General features: G+C 35.5%; 4 protein-coding genes across 8 annotated transcripts in view; all 4 read left to right on the forward strand.

Moving 5' to 3' along the window:
• LOC113059477 (collagen alpha-6(VI) chain-like) overlaps positions 1-20,619 on the forward strand; it is a 1,020,620-nt gene that overhangs the window by 143,332 nt on the left and 856,669 nt on the right.
• LOC113059551 (uncharacterized) lies at positions 440-6,790 on the forward strand. Of its 2 annotated transcripts, XM_026228108.1 has the most exons (9): positions 440-521; positions 1,032-1,388; positions 1,478-1,732; positions 1,855-1,942; positions 2,503-2,587; positions 2,784-2,816; positions 2,917-3,011; positions 3,165-3,220; positions 6,729-6,790. In XM_026228108.1, exons 1-9 carry the CDS (start codon positions 491-493, stop codon positions 6,746-6,748), a joined length of 1,020 nt encoding a protein of 339 aa, XP_026083893.1. In that variant the 5' UTR covers positions 440-490; the 3' UTR covers positions 6,749-6,790. The 2 variants fall into 2 exon arrangements, with proteins under 2 accessions (XP_026083893.1, XP_026083894.1); XM_026228109.1 differs by lacking the exons at positions 3,165-3,220; positions 6,729-6,790 and having other exon boundaries at positions 2,759-2,816; positions 2,917-2,997.
• The window catches only part of LOC113059526 (NIMA-related kinase 11), an 85,962-nt gene continuing 72,073 nt past the window's right edge, over positions 6,731-20,619 (forward strand). For both annotated transcript variants that reach the window (XM_026228064.1, XM_026228067.1), the window contains exon 1: positions 6,731-6,913. In XM_026228064.1, the coding sequence (XP_026083849.1) occupies positions 6,756-6,913 (158 nt within the window). In that variant the 5' untranslated portion in view covers positions 6,731-6,755. The remainder of the gene's footprint in view (positions 6,914-20,619) is intronic.
• LOC113059556 (uncharacterized) lies at positions 6,790-20,508 on the forward strand. Of its 3 annotated transcripts, XM_026228119.1 has the most exons (9): positions 6,790-6,913; positions 7,437-7,477; positions 16,011-16,193; positions 17,959-18,312; positions 18,417-18,671; positions 18,792-18,879; positions 19,417-19,498; positions 19,790-19,890; positions 20,058-20,508. In XM_026228119.1, the coding sequence occupies exons 3-8, from the start codon at positions 16,127-16,129 to the stop codon at positions 19,853-19,855; spliced, it is 912 nt and encodes a 303-aa protein (XP_026083904.1). In that variant the 5' UTR covers positions 6,790-6,913; positions 7,437-7,477; positions 16,011-16,126; the 3' UTR covers positions 19,856-19,890; positions 20,058-20,508. The 3 variants fall into 3 exon arrangements, with proteins under 3 accessions (XP_026083904.1, XP_026083903.1, XP_026083905.1); XM_026228118.1 differs by having other exon boundaries at positions 19,790-20,149; XM_026228120.1 differs by having other exon boundaries at positions 19,420-19,498; positions 19,790-20,149.

The raw sequence follows: 20,619 nt of genomic DNA on the forward strand, positions 1-20,619 counted from the left end.
CATGACGTTTGTCAGTGAAACTTAAAATTTGCCATTTTTAGCATAATGTCTGTTCTTTTCAATAATATTATGTGAATGGTGAGCACAGTTGTGAAGTAAGATTTTTACTGAATAATAATTTTAATGTCTCTGTTCATTTCTCACACAACATAACAAGAGGCACTGATGATATTTTGGATTGAATCTCAGGTGTAAAACATTTACAAAGAAGTAATACCTTGACTATATTGTGTCAAAAATTACATTTTCTTTAAAGCTTTGGAGCATGTTTTACATCTGGGGAAATAATCTTAAGAAACTTCAGAGATGTTTCATTCTTTCTTGCACTTTTTGGTTCTTATATCGGACCATCAGTGCTAATATTAGGAAGGAAATCGAAATCAGCATTCGTCATAGCAACTTCTTCTTTTCTTCATTTTCTCTTGCATGTTGTCTGACACTCTGCACAAAACATCTTCTGTGAGCTAAATAACTGAAACAGTGAATTACAATGCTGCAAATATTTCTTCTGCTTCTGCCTGGTAAGAAAATATTTTCTTATGTATTTTATACATTTTGTTGGTTGACAATTTTTCTTTAATTAAAAAATTACATTTAATTCATATAAAATATAATAAAATGAAAATTAAATGACTATATAAAATGAAGACCAAATGTGAGGCCACTAAAATTCTTTTTATTTTATAATGCATAGGTTGGATGTTTTTTTAATATCTGGTGTATATGGAGTTCTGATCTTCTCATTTGATTAGTGACATTGCAGAATCTTGAATATCCCTTATTCATTTAAGCCATAGCTTTTCTTTACTGTACTTTTTTTTTTTTTACTGTTTAAATGTTTTTATGTGGTCTCAGACTTGTGGACTTCACTGTACTCTGATATTGCTGATTGATTCATTATTTAAAACATTTCTTAAAACTGGCATACTAGATATTTTAGATATCTGTAACAGATGTTGTCTGAAGAGATCTGATTAAACTATCTACAGTAAGAGATACTCTGAATAAATCAAGTGTTATGTGCTCCTCAGGTGTTCTCAGTAATGATTGGAGTGTGAGTTATGTTTCTCTGAGTCGGGTCTGTGCTGCGAGGGGATCCAATGTTTCTATTAACTGTAGATATGAATATCCAGATGATCAGCAAGTACAGCGAGTGCGGTGGTGTTCAGTGAGTTCAAACAATGGCAACTGTGCGAATGAGCCGAATGTTTATGATAGTGAATTCAACAATAATCAAAAAAACTTCCAATACATTGGAGACAAAACCTCAAATTGTTCTCTTTTGATCAGTAATATTGATCAAACATATTCTGGAGAGTATAAATTCAGATTTATAACTGACAGGGACGAATGGACAGGTGAACCTGGAGTGAACATTTTAGTAGACGGTAAATATAAAAGATTTACTCCTGATGCTTTTGTTGTTTTGTTTGTTTTTATTAAAATAAATCTCCCAGTTAAATTTTTATTTTTATAGATTTAAGAGTGTCCATGAGCAGGTCAAGAGAAAATGGAAGCACAATAGTTGGAGACTCTCTGAATTTGACGTGCACACTCAGCTGTTCTGGTAATTTAGCTGATGTTCAGTGGTTTAAGAATCGTGATCTGATTCGACACTCAGAGCCCGTCCTCACCTTCACCAGAGTAACAGCTGAAGACTCGGGGAATTACTCTTGTTCTTTGAGAAACTATAAAACAACTGTATCTGAAGAAATTACCATTTACATTGAAGGTTGGTCAAACTTATTACATATAATTAATATAGTTTAAATGTTCATATTCACAAAATCATATTTACATTTGGTAAATGAGAGATGTGCATAAATGACAACATCTTTTTGTTCTCCTCAACAGATGTCGTCGCGTCTCCAACCGTTCTGATTATTGTGGTGTTTTTATTCTCACTTGTTTTCATCACTGCAGCTGTGATTCTTATGAGAAGGTACGACATTTTGATTTGTTTGTACTTACACACACCAATATATTATAAATCTATTTCACCGTTAGTTGAAACTAAACGGCACACACAAAATAAGGTCTGATTGTGCATTTGTTTATATTGATCATTGATTATATTTTCAGGATAGTTTTGTAATAATGTTGATGAGGGTCAGAGGTTAAGGCTTATGACACAAAGTTGCCAAACTGCATCGACCCAAAATAAACTGTAATGTGTTATATTTAAGTGTTGCATCAAGCAAATATGCATCAAAATATGTTTGATGCATCAGCTAAACAGTGTATTTATAATGCATATTTGTTATTATATTTTAAGGTTTAAGGAAATAACTTTAAACTTAATTGATAATGTTCTGGTAATTCTCTGCCAAGACCTTATCCATTTTTCTATAACTTTTGCCCACATGTACAGTATTTAATTAAATTAATAATGAAATAAGCAATATTTTTTTAATATTTTCACAGAATCAACCCCCTTTCCTGAAAATATTTTGATGCTAAACTGTGCTATTTATAATGCATATCTGTTACATTTACTCTTAGAAGGAAAGCAATAATGAAAGAAAAACAAGCGGAAGAAAGAGAAGTCAAGGATTCTCTTTACAGCACGATTCAACCTCAAACAACCGTAAATATATTTGTAACATATAATATACAATTTGTAACATATAATATGCATTTATGTATGTATGTATGTATCAAGCATGTATATATATATATATATATATATATATATATATATATATATATGTGTGTGTGTGTGTGTGTGTACACATGATGGATACTTAACCAACTTAAGCAACAAGTGTTGTTTGGTCAACCAGCTTCATCAGAAAAACCACACTGGGTATGCTGAGGTAAGCTGTTTTTTTCAGCAGGGTAACCATTACATAGATTAAAAGACGACAGTCATACAGTACGTCTGTTAAATGTTCTTCATCATCTGTTTGCTGTCAGGCTAACAAAAACCTACGAGGAGCTGAGGATGTACAGCAGGAAGATGAAGTGCAATATTCATCTGTCACCATTAAACCCAAAGAACTGCTTCAAGTGTGAGTATTCAAGACACAGAACTGTGGTCAAATATACTGTAATGGAGATGATGAAAAAACAACACAATTTGACATCACATTTATATATCTTGACGTAATATTGATATTAAATGAGTATGGGTATTTCACTGTAATGATCTTCTTTATTTCTAGGTCTTCAAACACAGAGCAGGAGGATGATTCAACCATCTACAGCGCAGTGATGAATGGTTAATCATACTTTCAGAAGTTAAGATACAGCTTTGTCGTGACATAAAATGAAACGTGCCTTTGTGTGTGTGTGTGTGGGTGTGCGTGCATGTTTTAGCTCAAAAAATTTTAGATGAATTCTGTGGTTACTTCTCCTATACAAATATAAATGTGCTTCATTTGAACTAGATTGATAAAAGCATTTTTTGGCATCTGTGTTGGCATTTGACATTGTAATCATTGCAAGAACAGTAAAAAAAGATACATAAGAATGGCAGTTAGAACTCATATGTTAATAAATGCATTAAATTATAAGAAACATTCTGGGGGAAATGTAAATAGGCTATAACAAATTTTGTTAAATTTGACACTTAAAGCTGCGGTAGGTAACTTTTGACGCTCTAGCGGTTAAAGGGGGGGTGAAATGCTATTTCATGCATACTGAGTTTTTTACACTGTTAAAGAGTTAGATTCCCATGCTAAACATGGACAAAGTTTCAAAAATTAATTTGTACGTTTGAAAGGAGTATTTCTGTTCCAAAAATAGTTTTTTTTCGAGTATGGCTCTGTGTGATGTTAGATGGAGCGGAATTTCCTTATATGGGTCCTAGGGCACTTCTCCTGGAAGAGTGCGCGCTCCTGTATAGCACAGCACTGAGAGCATAACAGACATTCACTGATCAGAGCGAGAGCGTCGCGAAATGTCACAAAAGTATTGTGCTTTTGGTTGCCAGGGTAAGACAACCCTGCACAGATTACAAAAAAAAAAAAAAAACAGCATTAAGGGACCAGTGGATGGAGTTTATTTTAACAGAGCATCAACGGAGTTGTGCAAGTGTTTTTGTTTGTTCCCTGCATTTCGAAGATGCTTGTTTTACAAACAAGGCCCAGTTTGACGCCAGATTTGCACATCGTTTATTTCTTAAGGATAATGCAGTCCCAACGAAAAAGGGTCACGATCGTGTGTTTTGTTAACTTAGCTATCAGTGCGTTAGCACATCAAGTAAACAACATGCGATGTTGTCATCAAACTGCACTTTCCACATGTACAGCTTTAAAAAAAAAAAAAAAAAAAAAAAAACGACATAATGTGGAACTTAGTCATTTTCCAAAACCGCTAAGCAAATATATACAGTTTCAGTACATACCACATAGAGACGTCGTTGCTGATGCTGCTCTTGTTAAATTTCAGCCTCTGGATCTGATTCTGGATCATAAATATACACTGAATCTGACTGTTAGCCACAGTTTGTTTTGGATGTTTTTTTCCTCAAGGTAATGCAACAACTTCCAAACGCTCTCAACGCAAAAGCCTACTCGCGCTTGTGATTCTTTAGCTCCGCCCACATGTCACGCCTCCAGCCGGTCGTGTTTTTCCGGGAAAAATCGGTACAGACTATCTTTCTCTTATAAATATAATAAAACTAAAGACTTTTTGGAGTTATGAAGGATGCAGTACTACTCTATAGGTACTCAAGATTAACAGGATATTGAGTGAAAACGAGCATTTCACCCCCCCTTTAATAAACAGAACTGCTTGCATCTTGCGGAAGAACATCGTAGCCGGAACTACTTCTCTCTGTTTATGTCTATGAAGAATCACAAAGGTACTGGGTTACTTGCTGGCAGCCATATCACCCTGGAGCCCAAGACCGGTTGCCCACTGAAGCTAAGCAGGGCTGAGCCTGGTCAGTACCTGGATGGGAGACCTCCTGAGAAAACTAGGTTGCTGCTGGAAGAGGTGCTAGTGAGGCCAGCAGGGGGTGCTCACCCTGTGGTCTGTGTGGGTCCTAGTGCCCCAGTGTAGTGATGGGGACACTATACTGTCAACGAGCACCGTCCTTCGGATGAGACGTTAAACCGAGGTCCTGACTCTCTGTGGTCATTAAAAATCCCAGGATGTCTTTTGGAAAGAGTAGAGGTGTGACCTCGGCATCCTGGCTAAATTCGCCCATTGGCCTCTGACCATCATGGCCTCCTAACAATCCCCATATCTGCTGATTGGCTTCATCACGCTGTCTCCTCTCCACCAGTAAGCTTTTGTGTGGTAGGCATTCTGGCGCAATATGGCTGCCGTCGCATCATCCAGGTGGATGCTGCACACTGGTGGTGGATGAGGAGATACCCCCTGTCTATGTAAAGCGCTTTGAGTGCCTAGAAAAGCGCTATATAAATGTAAGCAATTATTATATTATTATTACTCCGCCACGGTACCCCGAAGCAATCTAAAATAGTCCGAATATAAACACTTATTATAGGTGCACCCTAGTGATTCAGGACAAGCTAAAAACACAGTTTAGAAAATGAATTAATGGTGTACTCGCTTATTATTAACATTTTTCTACATTTTGAACACAAACAAAGTTACGGACCGCAGCTCTGATTGGTTGTTTCTTACCGGGAGCGGTCTGCAACTGCAAATGGCAATAGGACCACTGGGAGGAGCCAGAGGAGCTTGATTTTTTCACAGATTATCTGTCTCATATTCTACTGTCAGGACATAATGACAAGTTTAACAAATATGTAAAAAATATTTTTACAAAAGTTACCTACTGCAGCTTTAAGGACATGCAGTTTTGTGTTGTTTTGCTTTTAAATACATTTTTAGTTGCAGGGAATGTAATGAATTTGCAACTATTGTTATAGAACAAATAAGCCTACTAAAGTTTTTGTGACTTTATATTTTATATTTTTTGTTATTATATATATATTTTTTTCTTTTAAGCATTGCTTGATACAAAAAGGAAAAAAACGGCACTTAGAACAAAAAAAAAAAAAACGTTAAAACTATAGTTGTGTTAATAAATTAATTGAATTATAAGAAACATTCTGGGGGAATGTAAATGGGTTTTAACAAATGGAAATTTGACACTTAAGGACATGCAGTTTTGTGATGTTTTGCTTCTAAATACATTTTAATTGTAAGGAATGTAATGAATATGCAAGTATTGTTATAGAACAAATAAGCATAATAAAGATTTTGTGATTTTTTAAAATTATTATTATTTTCTGTCTAAGCCTACGTGATCCCATTATTTTATTTTATAAATGATCAAGATTAATATCCATAAAGGTAAAACTGTACTTGGTTGACAGTCTACGCTGCACATTAGCGCCATCTAAAGGAGAAAAATTCCACTGCACTGTTCCCATGACAACCAATTAACACAAGGAAGTTGAGCGCTTGTGTTCGAACGAACTTCCGACGCACAGGTGAGGTTAAAAACATCTATCATCAGCTGCAATAATTTGTTGCATAAAACAGATCGAGCACATTGAATTAATTTGTTTGGTCCTTTTAATGAGCTCATTTATTACGCATCGCTAAAAGTACTAACTGAGCTGAAAATTTTTGATAAATTATTCTTGTAAATCAATTTCAAAATAATTTTTGTTTATGTATACTTTTAGTTTCAATTCACGAATTTAAAATACCAAATCACAAAAAAAAAAAAAAAAAAATTACCAAAAGAAATAAGGTCAGAAGAGAGCATCTGTTGACATTTTCTCATCTTTATCTCTTTGTAGTCGGCTGCTCTGGTTCCTGACTGAAAGATGTCCAGGTTTCGTGAGCGTCCAGGACAAGCACAATGCCATCCTGAGCAGAGCAGTCTGATAGCTAACAGATACATCATCCAGCAGAGACTCGGGAAGGGCAGCTTCGCCACTGTTTACCTCGTTCAAGACACAAAGACAGTAACAGCTGAGAAACTGTAAGTCCTTTTAATATTTGACACCACCAATGTCCTTTACAGCAGTGATTCCCATGCAGTCTGCTTCCAGAGGACCTGCTCAGACGACTACATTTAACCCTGTATTGGTTAGTTAAGTTTAGTAGAGACGTCTCCACACTAGTGGTCACCATGCATTTACTGTAGTGTTATAAAATTAGTCAAGGCAGGGTAATTAATGGGTTTAAGAAAGAATATGCTATTACAAACCGTCTTGAATTAGAATATCTCTCAACTGAAGTGAAAAAATATCACAGATTGTAACACACACACACACACACACACACACACACGGCCTAATTATGTGCCCAAACTGTATAAGTCTGTTGGTCTACTTTTGAAAATATAAGCTTTGAAGCTTACTGCAAGTCTTACGATTATGCATAAAATGTCCAATTAAAAAGTCAATGTGATAGCATCATTATTTTGTTTTTAAAAATTCTCAGATTTGCAGATATTATTAAATTACCATTTAATTTTACTAGTATATTTTTTTTCTGTGTAGGATTTGAGTTGTAATGATGATTTCAGACACATCTTCTGCAGGTGAGGAAATATTCTTGTGCACATTTAGGTTTTGTTGAAATGATTCAAATTCTGGCAATATTTCATTTATCTCTCTCTTCCAAATTAACTACTTCCTCCAGCCACTTGGGAGCAGCATTTGTCTTTGTAACTAGCAACCAGTCTGTCTTATTTTCTGTATTATTAGATAGTTGAGGAACCCTGCATGTTACTATCAAACTATCTGTTATTCCTTATGATCACAAACGGTGTAAGATCAAACTCTTTATTATGCTTTTAGAGCAATATTTGCGGTTCACGTCAACATTTATTTTTTTTATTTTTGAAAGCTGCATTTTATGTGTGGTTAGATTTATTTGACCAAAAACACAGTAAAAGCAGTAATATTGTGAAATATTACAGTTCATTTATTTGCATTTTTATTTTAATAACCCTTTATTCCTGTGATGGCAAAGCTGAATTTTCTGCAGCATTTACTGCAGTCTTCAGTGTCACATGGTCCTTAAAAAAAATCATTCAATGCTGAAAACAGTGAATATTTTTGTAGAAGCTGTGACACATTTCCAGGATTCTTTGATGAATATACCCTACAGCTAAAAACAACCGCATTTATTTGAAATAGAAAACCTTTGTAACAAAGATTTTGTAAATGTCTTTTCTGTCACTTTTGCTCAATTTAATACATAAAAATAAAAACTATGAAATTATTATTTTTTGTGTAATGAACCATGATATTTTTTTGAAGTAAAAGTCCAGCGAAAAAAAACTAAACTAACCATAGTTATTTACTCATCCTCATATCATTCCTTACCAATAATATTTTGTTCTTTCAGTAGAGCTCAAAAGGCAAAGTAGCCACTCTTGTCCATGCAATTCAAATGAACAGGAATGCAAAGCACCATAAAAATGTCATAACAGATGACAATTCTGTATTTTAAGTCTTCAGAAGTCGTAGTTTTGTGCAAGTAATAGAGTAAAATTCAGTTTGTTGGGCCATTTTAGCAACTACCATTAAGAAGAATGGGATTTCTTATGGATAGTTTTATGTGTATTATAGATCTTAAACAGTAGAGCTCTGTCTTGATCGGGTGTATTTTTCTGCAATCTTATTGTCTTCACATTGATTTCTATGATTTTTGGTCTGTGGGTTTATAATTGGGTTCAAATACACAAGCAAACTGCCTGGAGAAGAGCCAGTTACAATGTTGGTATGTCAACACACTGTGAAACTCATATCAGACGAGCTGGAACTGAAAGCTGGAGAGATGCTGGTGGAAATGAAGACGAATTAGGAAGAGGTCCACACTTAAGCTGCCCACAGGCGAGTGATGTCACACTACGGGTTACTGTTCCTTTAGTCCTGAGCTTTCTGCTTGTTAGCCCATCTCAGCTGTTTCCAGACTCTGACCTGTCACATGCAGAGTGCTGGCACCAAACCTGAATGCCCACCTTCAGGATACCACCGCACTTCCTGTTCCTTTCTCTCCACAGCACACTTATACACCAGTTCTTCTTCCTTAGTCTTCTCTCAGCCTTAAAATCCTGCTGGGTGTGTGTTTTGTGCTACTGCTTCAGTGGCTGTTAAAGTGCTATGAACTCCTTTGTTTCTTTGTGAGAGCCAAATGAGACTGCCGTACACCTTTCCTCCAGCTGGCTTCTCACTGGGCTTTATTAGCTCAGACAAATTAATTTCTATTCAGGATTCGCCCCAACCGTAGGGCTCACCTCCTGTGGGTCCCATAGCAGGTCTTTCCAAAAAGCCACTACTTTAGCATTTGCTTGAATGCTTTATAGTTGGGCTGGAATTGGTTTATACAGATTCTGAACAATACCCTCCTCTCAACAACACTGTAGTTATTTTAATCACAGACAATGCAGTCATTGACTAGAGGAATAATATGTATCAGTCTAGTACTAGCTCACCCAAATTATAAAGGATGCAGGCCTGCTCTTAGCAGATGTCCTCGTGGGTCACTTTCTTCCCAGAAAATATCTCTATTATTAAACAAGATTAGTTTAAGGGAAAGACTAAAAGTCAACAAAAAGCAGTATATGAGAGTGAAATATGACGGCTGGGTTGCCCTCACCAGGAAATAGGCATACTGTCATGCCCACAAATATTGGCACCCTTGGCAAATATGATCAAATAAGGCTGTGAAAATTAATCTGCATTGTTAATCCTTTTGATGTTTTATTTGAAAAATTCACAAAAACGTATACTTTCATTGGATAATAAGAGTTTAAAATGGGGGGGAAATATCATTATGAAATAAATGTTTTTCTCTAATACACATTGGCCACAGTTAAGGAAACCCTTTTATTGAATTATTTTTTTAAACCTCCATTTGCCAGTTTAACAGCTCAAAACTGTCTCCTATAATGCCTGATGAGGTTAGAGAACACCTGACAAGAGATCAGAGACCATTCCTTCATCCAGAATCACTCCAGACCCTTCAGATTCCCAGCTTCTTCTCTTCAGTTAACTCCTCTCATTTTCTCTAGGGTTCAGGTCAGAGGACTGGAATGGCTATACCAGAAGCTTGGTTTTGAGCTCAGTGACCCATTTCGGTGTTGTTTTTGAGGTTTGTGTTTGGATTATTGTACGGTTGAATGATCCAAACATGGCCCATTATAAGATTCTAACAGAGTCTGTCAATGTTTGATTTTTTTTTTTATCTGTTGGTATTTAATAGAATCCATGATGCCATGTGTCTAAACATGTCCAGGACCTCCAGCAGAAATATAGGCCCACAACATCAAAAATACAGTTGTATATTTCATTGTACACATGGGGTACTTTTTTTCTCTGTGTTCACCAAACCCATCTTGAGTGTTTACTGCTAAAAAGCTCATTTTTAGGTTCATCTGATCATAGAAGCCAGTCCCATTTGAAGTTCCAGTCTTGTCTGATAACTGAATATGCTTTAGTTTGTTTTTGGATGAGCTAGGATAATTCTTCTTGAAACCCTCCCAAACAACCTGTGATGTAGGTTCTGTTTGACAATTTTTTAAAATGTTTTCTGAACCAGAAACTCAACTATTTTCTGCAATTCTCCAGCTGTGACCCTTGGAGAGTCTTTAGCCACTCAAACTGACCTTCTCACCATGCATTAGGATGATATAGACACACGACCTCTTCCAGGCAGTTTTCTAACATTTTCTGTTGATTGGAAATTCTTAATTATTGTCCTGATGGTGGAAATGGGAATTGTCACTGCTCTAGCTCTTTTCTTAAAGCCACTTAACCACTTTGTGAAGCTCAATCATCTTTTGCTGCACATCAGAAATATATTCTTTGGTTTTTCTGATTGTGGTGGATGATTAAGGGCATTTGGGCCTTGTTTTCCCTCCACTTTATATTTCTGTGAAACAGGAAGCCAGAGCTGTATGATTTCATGTTTATAATCATGCAGGAGTGCTCAGAATTGTGAATATGAATGGGAATATACGTCAGAGATATTTTACTCCTAAGAATTTCTAGGGGTGCCAATAATTGTGTCCAACAAGTATTTGAGAAAAACATTAATTTCATAATGATATTTCCCCTCCGTTTTAAATTCGTATTATCCAATGAAAGGTTACATTCTTGTGAATTTTTTAAATAAAAAATCAAAAGGATTAAACAATGCAAATGAATTTTCACAGCCTTTTTTAATCATATTTGCCAAGGGTGCCAATATTTGTGGGCATGACTGTAGCAGCTTCCTGCCCCAATCCCAACGGCACACGACTCTGAAGATAGTGCAGTTGTCCGAAGTACTTCCTTAAGGTGCTGCAGCCTTCAAAGTCTCGTGTGACATTCACAGCACTCTAGAAAGACAAGACAATGAAGATAATGAAGACATGCATGAACATAGACGTCTATGGGTTGCTTAACTGGTAGCGCATGGTGATAGAAATGTTAAGTGTGATTTTCAGGGAAGACATGTGACATGATGACTAAAAGTGTGCCTTGAATGCACAGTAATATTTACCTGTCTCAATTGCTCCAGTTTCTTCAACTGCTCATTATAATGGTCAGGATCTTCACCGTAGTTCTTCAGTATGAACTGAGAAAATGGAAAATTTATATGAATGATCAAAAGAAACGAAGCAAAAATGTGTTCTGGTCTTTCTGGGCATTAACAAGACTATCAGTACAATACAAATAACAAATAAACAAATCTAACATTTGGTATAGATGGACTTTACATTTTTCTTTTTTGAATAGTGATGTATAAATTGTGCAAAAATCATAATTATTTCTTCTTTATCTTGAACTCCTGACTCACTAAACTATCTTAGTATTGTAATTTTGTTTGCATTCAGCACTGTCAATAATTACCACCCAAAACATAAACAACCTGAACCTGCTATTCCCCCTTTGGCCTAGTTTGTCGGGAAAGGATCTGATAAACTAACATGACACGAGCTGATAAAGATTCCTGACAGCTGGAAGGAAGTGAAGGATAGGAAGTTTAAGACAATAATATATGCATTTAATTCACTACAACACAAAGTTATTTTAATGTGTCCTCAAGCAGGGACACTGCATTAATTCCAGAGGAACCAATGATGATTATAAAAAAGAAAGCAGAGATTCATGACTTTAGTGGCATGTCATTGCATTCCATAACATAACATGTCTGTATTTAGTGATCAGAAAACAAATAGCACAAGAGTAGATCATTCCTATGGTGATTTTTTTTTTTTTTTTTCATTTAAGAGTTTAACACCACCAGTACCCATCCACATTCATTACAGGGAAATACAATATGAAGATTATTTAAACTATCCTCTTTGGTATTCCACAAAAGAAATGAAGACAAAAAATTTGGCGAATGACACCTGGGTAAATAATGACACATTTTGGGTTAATGACAGATATATTTTTGGTGGAACTGTTCCTTTAAGAAAACACAGAATAGCTCACATAATACATTAAAAACAAGGCCCTGGGGCCTGTTCTTCGTACTTCGCTTACTCAGCTGGATTTGAATGTTGACGATTCTTAGATCATTGGGTTCTTCGAAGCTCATCCTGCAGCTGCTGTCATAGCAACAGGTCCGTAAGCTTAAACCTGCTCGGGAGCAGACTTATTTAATGTAAAAAGGATTAGATCACTTCTTTTCAACCAGAACTGATACTCAAAATATGTCTGCTACCACCGCTACTTTATTACAAGAGTATCGTACTGATCCAGGGACAATAATTTAAAATAATAATCATTGAAAAAATATTTTAAAATAATATAAACATGCTGTTTAGTCCATAACAGCCTAATAGACAGTCAGTTTTACTCACTGAAATATTGATTTGTCATAAAATTATAACTTCATAATTGTATTAGAGTCTTACACACATGCTAAACAGATAATAGAGTCGTGCATTATTTTGAGTGATGACTGCTATTATAAGAGGGGCTTGATGGAGCGCAGGAGATGCAGATAACATGATATTGACCCTTAAGAAACTTTCATTAATGCTGTCACGTAACAAATCTGTCCAAATATAAAATGAAATGAATAGATAATTTCTACATTGAAATAAAAATGTAAAGACCGCACAACTATTATAAATTGCGAATCTAAATAATTGGGAATCATGAAAAAAAATTCTAATAAAATAAAAACATGTATCTATTATCTGTTTCATGTATCTATTATAACATTTATGTAGTTTTGGTTGCTTGGCTGTTTCCTTATAAAAGGCCAGAAATTTGTCACGTTTTTCGTCGGGTGTCATTTTAAATTCAATGATGTCATTACATTGCCGTCTTGCCACCAGCCAATCGCTGCACTGCAGATCATGGTTTCGAGTATCGATACATATCCCCTTTTAAGACAACACATGAACGCGCAATTATCCCAGATATTTCAATCCAGCGATACTAATCATACACAACAGGTGTGTTCGAAGAACCCAATCAGCCGGATCATGATTAGCGCGATGATATCATCTTGGATGTGTCATTTGATCTCGGATGTAATAAGCGACGTACGAAGAACGGACCCCTGGACTCGAATTTGAGTTTTGGGGTAGATCACTTATGTTTATTTTCATCTTGAACAGGATCAGTGACTGCAGTGGGTGTCTGATCAGGGGCCCGTTCTTCGTACGTCGCTAACTCCGTTAGCTGCATTTGATTGTTGACGATTTGGCGTGATCTTGGATCGTTTGGTCCTTCGAAGCTCATCCCGGAGCTGCTGTCATATGCCGCGTTTCCGCCGAAATTACCCGGAACATTTGTACCAGTACGTGCATTTCTCAATACAAAGTACCGCTGATAAAAAAAAAAAAAAAAAGGTACGCTGATTTTGGACGTGCATCCTCCGTAGGTCAGACTTTGTGCATTCAACTCGGGAGTGTGATGTCCGCGACGACGCAAATCCTGTAATTTTCATCTCTGTATATTTACAATAAAACGAAATAGGATATCAAATACCACTGCCTCCTTTCGTTTTCATTTAAGCATAATAACAGCTGCAGAAATGTACTTCGTTCAGGGATACGTGTATATGCAGCAATTACAATGAAACGAAATATGATAGAAATTTGCCTTTTTTATTTTAATTTAAAAAAATAGATAAATTGAATACAGACCAAAGAAAACCTGTTAGATTTACCCCGCAGCTGAATTATATTTTATGTTTAACCACTAAAGAGACATCACAGCCAGCGGCACATATCAGCAGGTCTAGCCGAGGTGAGGCTGCTTCTTGTCGGATAGATGATCACTGAGCTCCCGCTGATCGAGTGGAGCTCACCGTCTCCGAGAACGGCGAAACACATTTTTAAATAGGCGCTGTCTTTATAAATAAACCACAGATTTCAGTTTTTAACAGCTACATTCTCACCTGAAATACTTTTAAAATTACATTTCATGACACAATAACAGTAATATTTGGAAAATGTTGATGCGAATAAATGCTGCGTGAACTCAACGAATCAGCATGTTTAGCGCCCAAGTCCCGCCCCCGAAAGTTCCGGAACTTTGAAAAAGTACCACCTCGCCAGCAGGGACTTTCTAAGGGGCATTTTTTTTTTACCTAGAAATGTATTTAGTTCCTGGTTCCTGCGGTGGAAACACGCCAAGTACCAGGCCAAAGTCCCTAGTTCCTGGGTAAAGTTCCTGCTGTGGAAACGCGGCAGTAGCAACAGGTCAGTAAGGTTAAACCTGCTCGGGATCAGGCTTATTTAATATAAACAGGATTAGATCACTTCTTTCCAACCAGAACTGATACTCAAAATATGTCTGCTACCACCGCTACTTTATTACAAGATTATCGTACTGATCCATGGACAATAATTTAAAATAATATTCATTAAAAAATTATTTAAAAATAATATAAAAATGCTGTTTAGTCCATAACAGCCTACTATAGACACAGCCAGTTTTACTCACTGAAATATTGATTTGTCATAAAATTATAACTTCATAATTGTATTAGAGTCTTACACACATGCTAAACAGATAATAGAGTCGTGCATTATTTTGAGTGATGACTGCTATTATAAGAGTGGCTTGATGGAGCGCAGGAGATGCAGATAACATGATATTGACCCTTAAGAAACTTTCATTAATGCTGTCCCGTAACAAATCTGTCCAAATATAAAATGAAATGAATAGATAATTTCTACATTGAAATAAAAATGTAAAGACTGCTCAACTATTATAAATTGCGAATCTAAATAATTGGGAATCATGAAAAAAATTCTAATAAAATAAAAACATGCATCTATTATCTGTTTCATGTATCTATTATAACATTTATGTAGTTTTGTTTGCTTGGCTGTTTCCTTATAAAAGGCCAGAAATTTGTCAAGTTTTTTGCCGGGTGTCATTTTAAATTCTATGACGTCATTACATTGCCGTCTTACCACCAGCCAATCGCTGCACTGCAGATCATGGTTTCGAGTATCGATACATATCCCCTTTTAAGCCAACACATGAATGCGCAATTATCCCAGATATTTCAATCCAGCGATAATAATCATACACAACATGTGTGTTCGAAGATATGATTTAGCATTAATATTGTGCTATTCGTTGTGTACATAAATATATGTATATGTTTTAATGCAAACGTCTTATTAAAGATGCAACCATGTTTTTTCCTGATCATATATGTTTTATATTTTCTTCACACACACAAAAAAAGGAATTGTGGTTCTAGTGCTCTGCATATTAATGTCTGTTATTCCATAAATAAATCTAATGATGCTTTTGCCCATTGCATTTATATCATTATATATGTAAAACCTGCAGATAAATTATACTTTATTTTCTGAAATTTTGCTTATATCTGGTGTTCAGATTTGCTTGATTAGTGACAAATAAATAGTGCAGAATCTTAAATATATCTTTCCATCTCTATGACATAACTTTAATTTACTTATTTAATCATAAAACCTTGTTTATTTCCAGGATTAAATGAAACATTCTAGAGATGTTGAATGTCTTCTCAGACCTTTCTCACTGTATCTCTGTTATTGCTTGTTTCATTATGCATCATTCATTTAAAATGTTACAATAGATATTTTATACAATTAATAAAGTGTTTTGTGCTCCCAGGTGTTGTCAGTGATCAGTGTGTGTTATCCTCCTCTGCACTGTCCCGTGAAGTGATCCAGAGTCACTATTGACTGTAGATTCACATGTTCACATGAGCAACATGTACAGCAAGTGCAATGGTGTTCAATGAGAAGATTGAAGAAATTGGCACAGATGATCCTGAAGTGAACATTTTAGTAGATGGTAAATATAAATGATACACTGTAAAAAAAATTACTTGTTGATGCTTTGGTTGGTGTTTTGTTTGTTTTGATTAAGGTAGTATAGGATATTTTAGTATAGAGACCAATTCTCACTATTAGCCAGTTGCCTTTTATTAACATATTGGGCGTTTATTAGTACTTCTAAAGCACATATTCTTCATGACCATATTTTACATCCCTACCCAATCCTTAAACTGAACAACTACCTTACTAACTATTAATAAACAGCAATTTAAGAGTTTACTTTTAGTTAATTGTTTGTTGATAGAGAGAATTGGACCTTAAAATAAAGTATGACAACATTTTCCTATCTACACAATCATATTCATATTTAGAAAATCCATGACTTTTGTCAGTGGAACATAAAATTAGTCATTTAACAGAATGTCTGTTCTTTTCGATACTATTATGTGAATGGTGACCAGTGTTGGGGCAAAATTAAATCAACTCTCAGTTATAATTAAAAAGAAAGCTTTTATTCTTTGCAAAGAAGGTCAGATAGTCACTGAGTTCCTGCAGAGTGTGACTAGACGGGAGGGCAGTCCTCCACCTTATATCCCCTTGCTGTGTCAAGGTTACTAAGTCTTTAACAGCTGTACTTTTCCATGGATAACACAAAACACACTCCTCTGTAGGCTGTTTCTCACACATTTAGGACTTAGGTGACCCCCCAGGTCATCCTCAGGCATTGTCCCCCCATTCTATGGCCCAATGACCCTCTCAGGTCATTCTCAGACATCTGTTTCCCCCAGGTGTCTCCCTTCTGCACCCACACGGCTCCGTGAACCACCTGCTGCCCATTACTCTTAGGCCCTAAGCCCATCTCACGGTGTCCACACAGCACATGCATATATGGTCATGCAGAAGCAATGTAAATGAATTTTTCCACCACATCAGTTGTCAAGTTTTAGTGGTTTAATGTCTGTACATTTCTCACACAACATAGGATGTACTGATGCCATTTTTAGATTGTATCTCAGATGTAACACATTTACAAAGAAATTATATGTTAAGAAACTTTAGAGACCTTTTGGCTCTTATATCGGACCATCAGTACTAATGAAATTAGGAAGGAAATGTAAATCAGCATCTAGCAACTTCCCTTTTCTCTTCATTTTCTCTTGCATTTTATCTGACAGTCTGCATAAAACATCTTCTGTAAGCTAAATTACAAATGCTACTAATATTTCTGCTTCTTCTGCCTGGTAAGAAAATATTTTCTTATGTATTTAGTAAATTTTGTTTGTTGACCATTTTTCTTTAATTATTTGATTTAATTTATATCAAATTATAATAAACTGAAAATTAATTTCCTATATAAAATGAAGACCAAATCTGAGGCCACTAAAATGTTGTTATTTTGTATTATTTATATTTTCTAATGAAAAGGTTAGATGTTTAGATGTTTCTTTTTATATCTGGTGTATATGGAGTGCATATCTTCTCATTTTATTAGTGACATTGCAGAATCTTGAATATCTCTTATTTAAGCCATAGCTTTTCTTTATTGTACTGTAATGTAATTTAATGGGTTTAATGCTTTTTTAATGTGATCTCAGACATTTTGATTCCATTGTATCTCTGATATTGCTGATTGATTCATTATGTAAATTTATTAAAAACGGCCACAATAGTTATTTTAGATATCTGTAACCGATATTATCTCAAGAGATATTTTTGCTGTCTGATTAAACTATCTACAGTAAGAGATACTCTGAATAAATCAAGTGTTCTGTGCTCCTCAGGTGTTCTCAGTCAGTGGAGAGTGAGTTATGTTTCTCTGAGTCCGGTCTGTGCTGCGAGGGGATCCAATGTTTCTATTAACTGTAGATATGAATATCCAGATGGTCATCAAGTACAGCAAGTGATGTGGTGTTCAATGAGATCAAACCATGACAAGTGTGTGAATGAGCCGTATGTTTATGATAGTGAATTCAACAATAATCAAAAAAACTTCCAATACATTGGAGACAACACCTCAAATTGTTCTCTTGTGATCAGTAATATTGATCAAACACATTCTGCAGAGTATAAATTCAGATTTATAACCAATAAGAACAGATATACAGGTGAACCTGGAGTGAACATTTTAGTAGACGGTAAATATAAAAGATTTACTCTAAACTAGAAAATTACTTGATGCTTTTGTTGTTTTGTTTAAAATAAATCTGCCAGTTAATTTTTGTTTTGTTTGTTTTGATAGATTTAAGAGTGTCCATGAGCAGATCAAGAGAAAATGGAAGCACAATAGTTGGAGACTCTCTGAATTTGACGTGCACACTCAGCTGTTCTGGTAATTTAGCTGATGTTCAGTGGTTTAAGAATCGTGATCTGATTCGACACTCAGAGCCCGTCCTCACCTTCAGCAGAATAACAGCTGAAGACTCGGGGAATTACTCTTGTTCTTTGAGAAACTTTAAAACAACTGTATCTGAAGAAATTACCATTTACATTGAAGGTTGGTCAAATTATTATGTATAATTAATATAGTTTAAATGTTCATATTCACACAATCATATTTATATTTGATAAATTAGATAATTGACAATAAATGGTATCTTTTTCTGGTCCTCAACAGATGTCACCGGGTCTCCAACCGTTCTGATTATTGTGGTGTTTTTAGTCTCTCTTGTTTTCATCACTGCAGCTGTGATTCTTATAAGAAGGTATGACATTTTCTCAGTCTCTCAATCTGAATGAAACATTAATTGATTATTCCACAAGTCAAGTCATCTTTATTCATAGTGTTTTATACAATAGAGATTGTTTCAAAGCTGCTTAAATAAGAAAGTAACAGAATCAATGATTCAAACATCACCAAAAATGAGACAAATCCAGATTCTATGAATTATCATTTAAGGAAATTTTTGCATCCATTTCTTCGTGCATAAAGATCATGATAAATCACACCAGCATTAGGTGGGAAGGAAGACTTCTGTCCTTCTAGTCTGTCCTGCAGCTGAAAAAATTAGATTAGAAAGAAGAATGAAGAAAAAAGTAAAAATGATTTGGTGCATCTGTGCATTGTGTGTAGTTGTCAGGAGAGTTTTGTAACGTTGGTGAGGGTCACTGGATAAGGCTTATGACACAGTGCTGGTGAACTGCAGCCAAAATAAATTACAGCAGATCAGTTCATGTTTTTCTTATTTATTCTTTTAAATAAGGAATAATTAAATAAATAATTCTATCACATTTTCTCTTAGAAGGAAAGCAAAAACTCAAGTAAAACCAAAGGAGAAAAGAAAAGAAGCCGAGGGTTCTCTTTACTGCACTCTTCAAACAACTGTAAATATGAAACCTAATATAAAAACATTTATCCTTAGGGAGTAAACATGACATGTAAAAACGGTAAGAATCACAACAAGTGTTATTATGTGTAGCACTGTGCTAAGTTAGATGTACATAATGCCCTGTTGAAATGACCAGCTTCTCAACCAACTTCTTGTTTGGTCAAACAACTTCATCAGAAGCTGAGCTAAGCTGGTCTCTTCAGGAGGGTAGGCGTGAAATAGAAAAAAAAATGTGACAGTAAGGCCTTTATGTAAAGACATGTTCTGTTCATCTGTTTGCTGTTAGGATGATGCAGTCTACTCGACCATCACAAACCCACAAGAAACCAAAGATGTGTTGCAGGAAGTGTGACGCTTCAAGTGTGAGAATTCAAGAGACACATCACGGTCATTTTTCAATTATTTATTTTTATTCTCACCAGTAGTTATGGAGATGATGTTACATGATTCAAGATTCATCATATTTAAGAAACATATTTGTCCATCTTGACATAATATTGCTAGTGAATATGAGTTTGTGTGTGTTTCACTGAAATGATCTTCTTCATTTCTAGGTCTGCAAACACAAAGCAGCAAAATGAGAGTCTGGTTTAGTCTACATTGTTTTGACCAAATGTCTCCTTTCTAAGATAAAACATGAAATCACCTACATTGTGTTTAATTACTCAGTAAAATAAACGTTAATAGAAGTTAATGAAAAATCCCTAACATGATAGGAAGCAAACATGTGTCTACTGTACAGTTTGTGTGTTTTCAGCTCTAATGTGAAGAGCCGCCTCTGCCAAATATAATTGTGCTTCTTTGAACCTTTTTAGATTGTTAAAATAATTTTAGTGGCAGCTGTAAAGGGCAATGTTTAGAAATGAGAGTAGTCAGTTAAAGCTGCGGTAGGGAACTTTTGACGCTCTAGCAGTTAATAAACAGAACTGCTTGCGTCTTGCGGAAGAACATCATAGCCAGAACTACTTCTCTCTGTTTATGTCTGTAGCGAGGCCGAGAGACGTGGGAACAAGGAGTGAGGCCAGGTGTAGTGATTGGAGATGAGCTACACCTGCGACCCACCACCTGTCTCGAGTCCCACGTAGGAGATGGAAGGATATAAAACTGGAGCGACGA

This window comes from Carassius auratus, chromosome 41, assembly GCF_003368295.1.
Source record: "Carassius auratus strain Wakin chromosome 41, ASM336829v1, whole genome shotgun sequence".
In the NCBI taxonomy this organism is placed as follows: domain Eukaryota; kingdom Metazoa; phylum Chordata; class Actinopteri; order Cypriniformes; family Cyprinidae; genus Carassius; species Carassius auratus.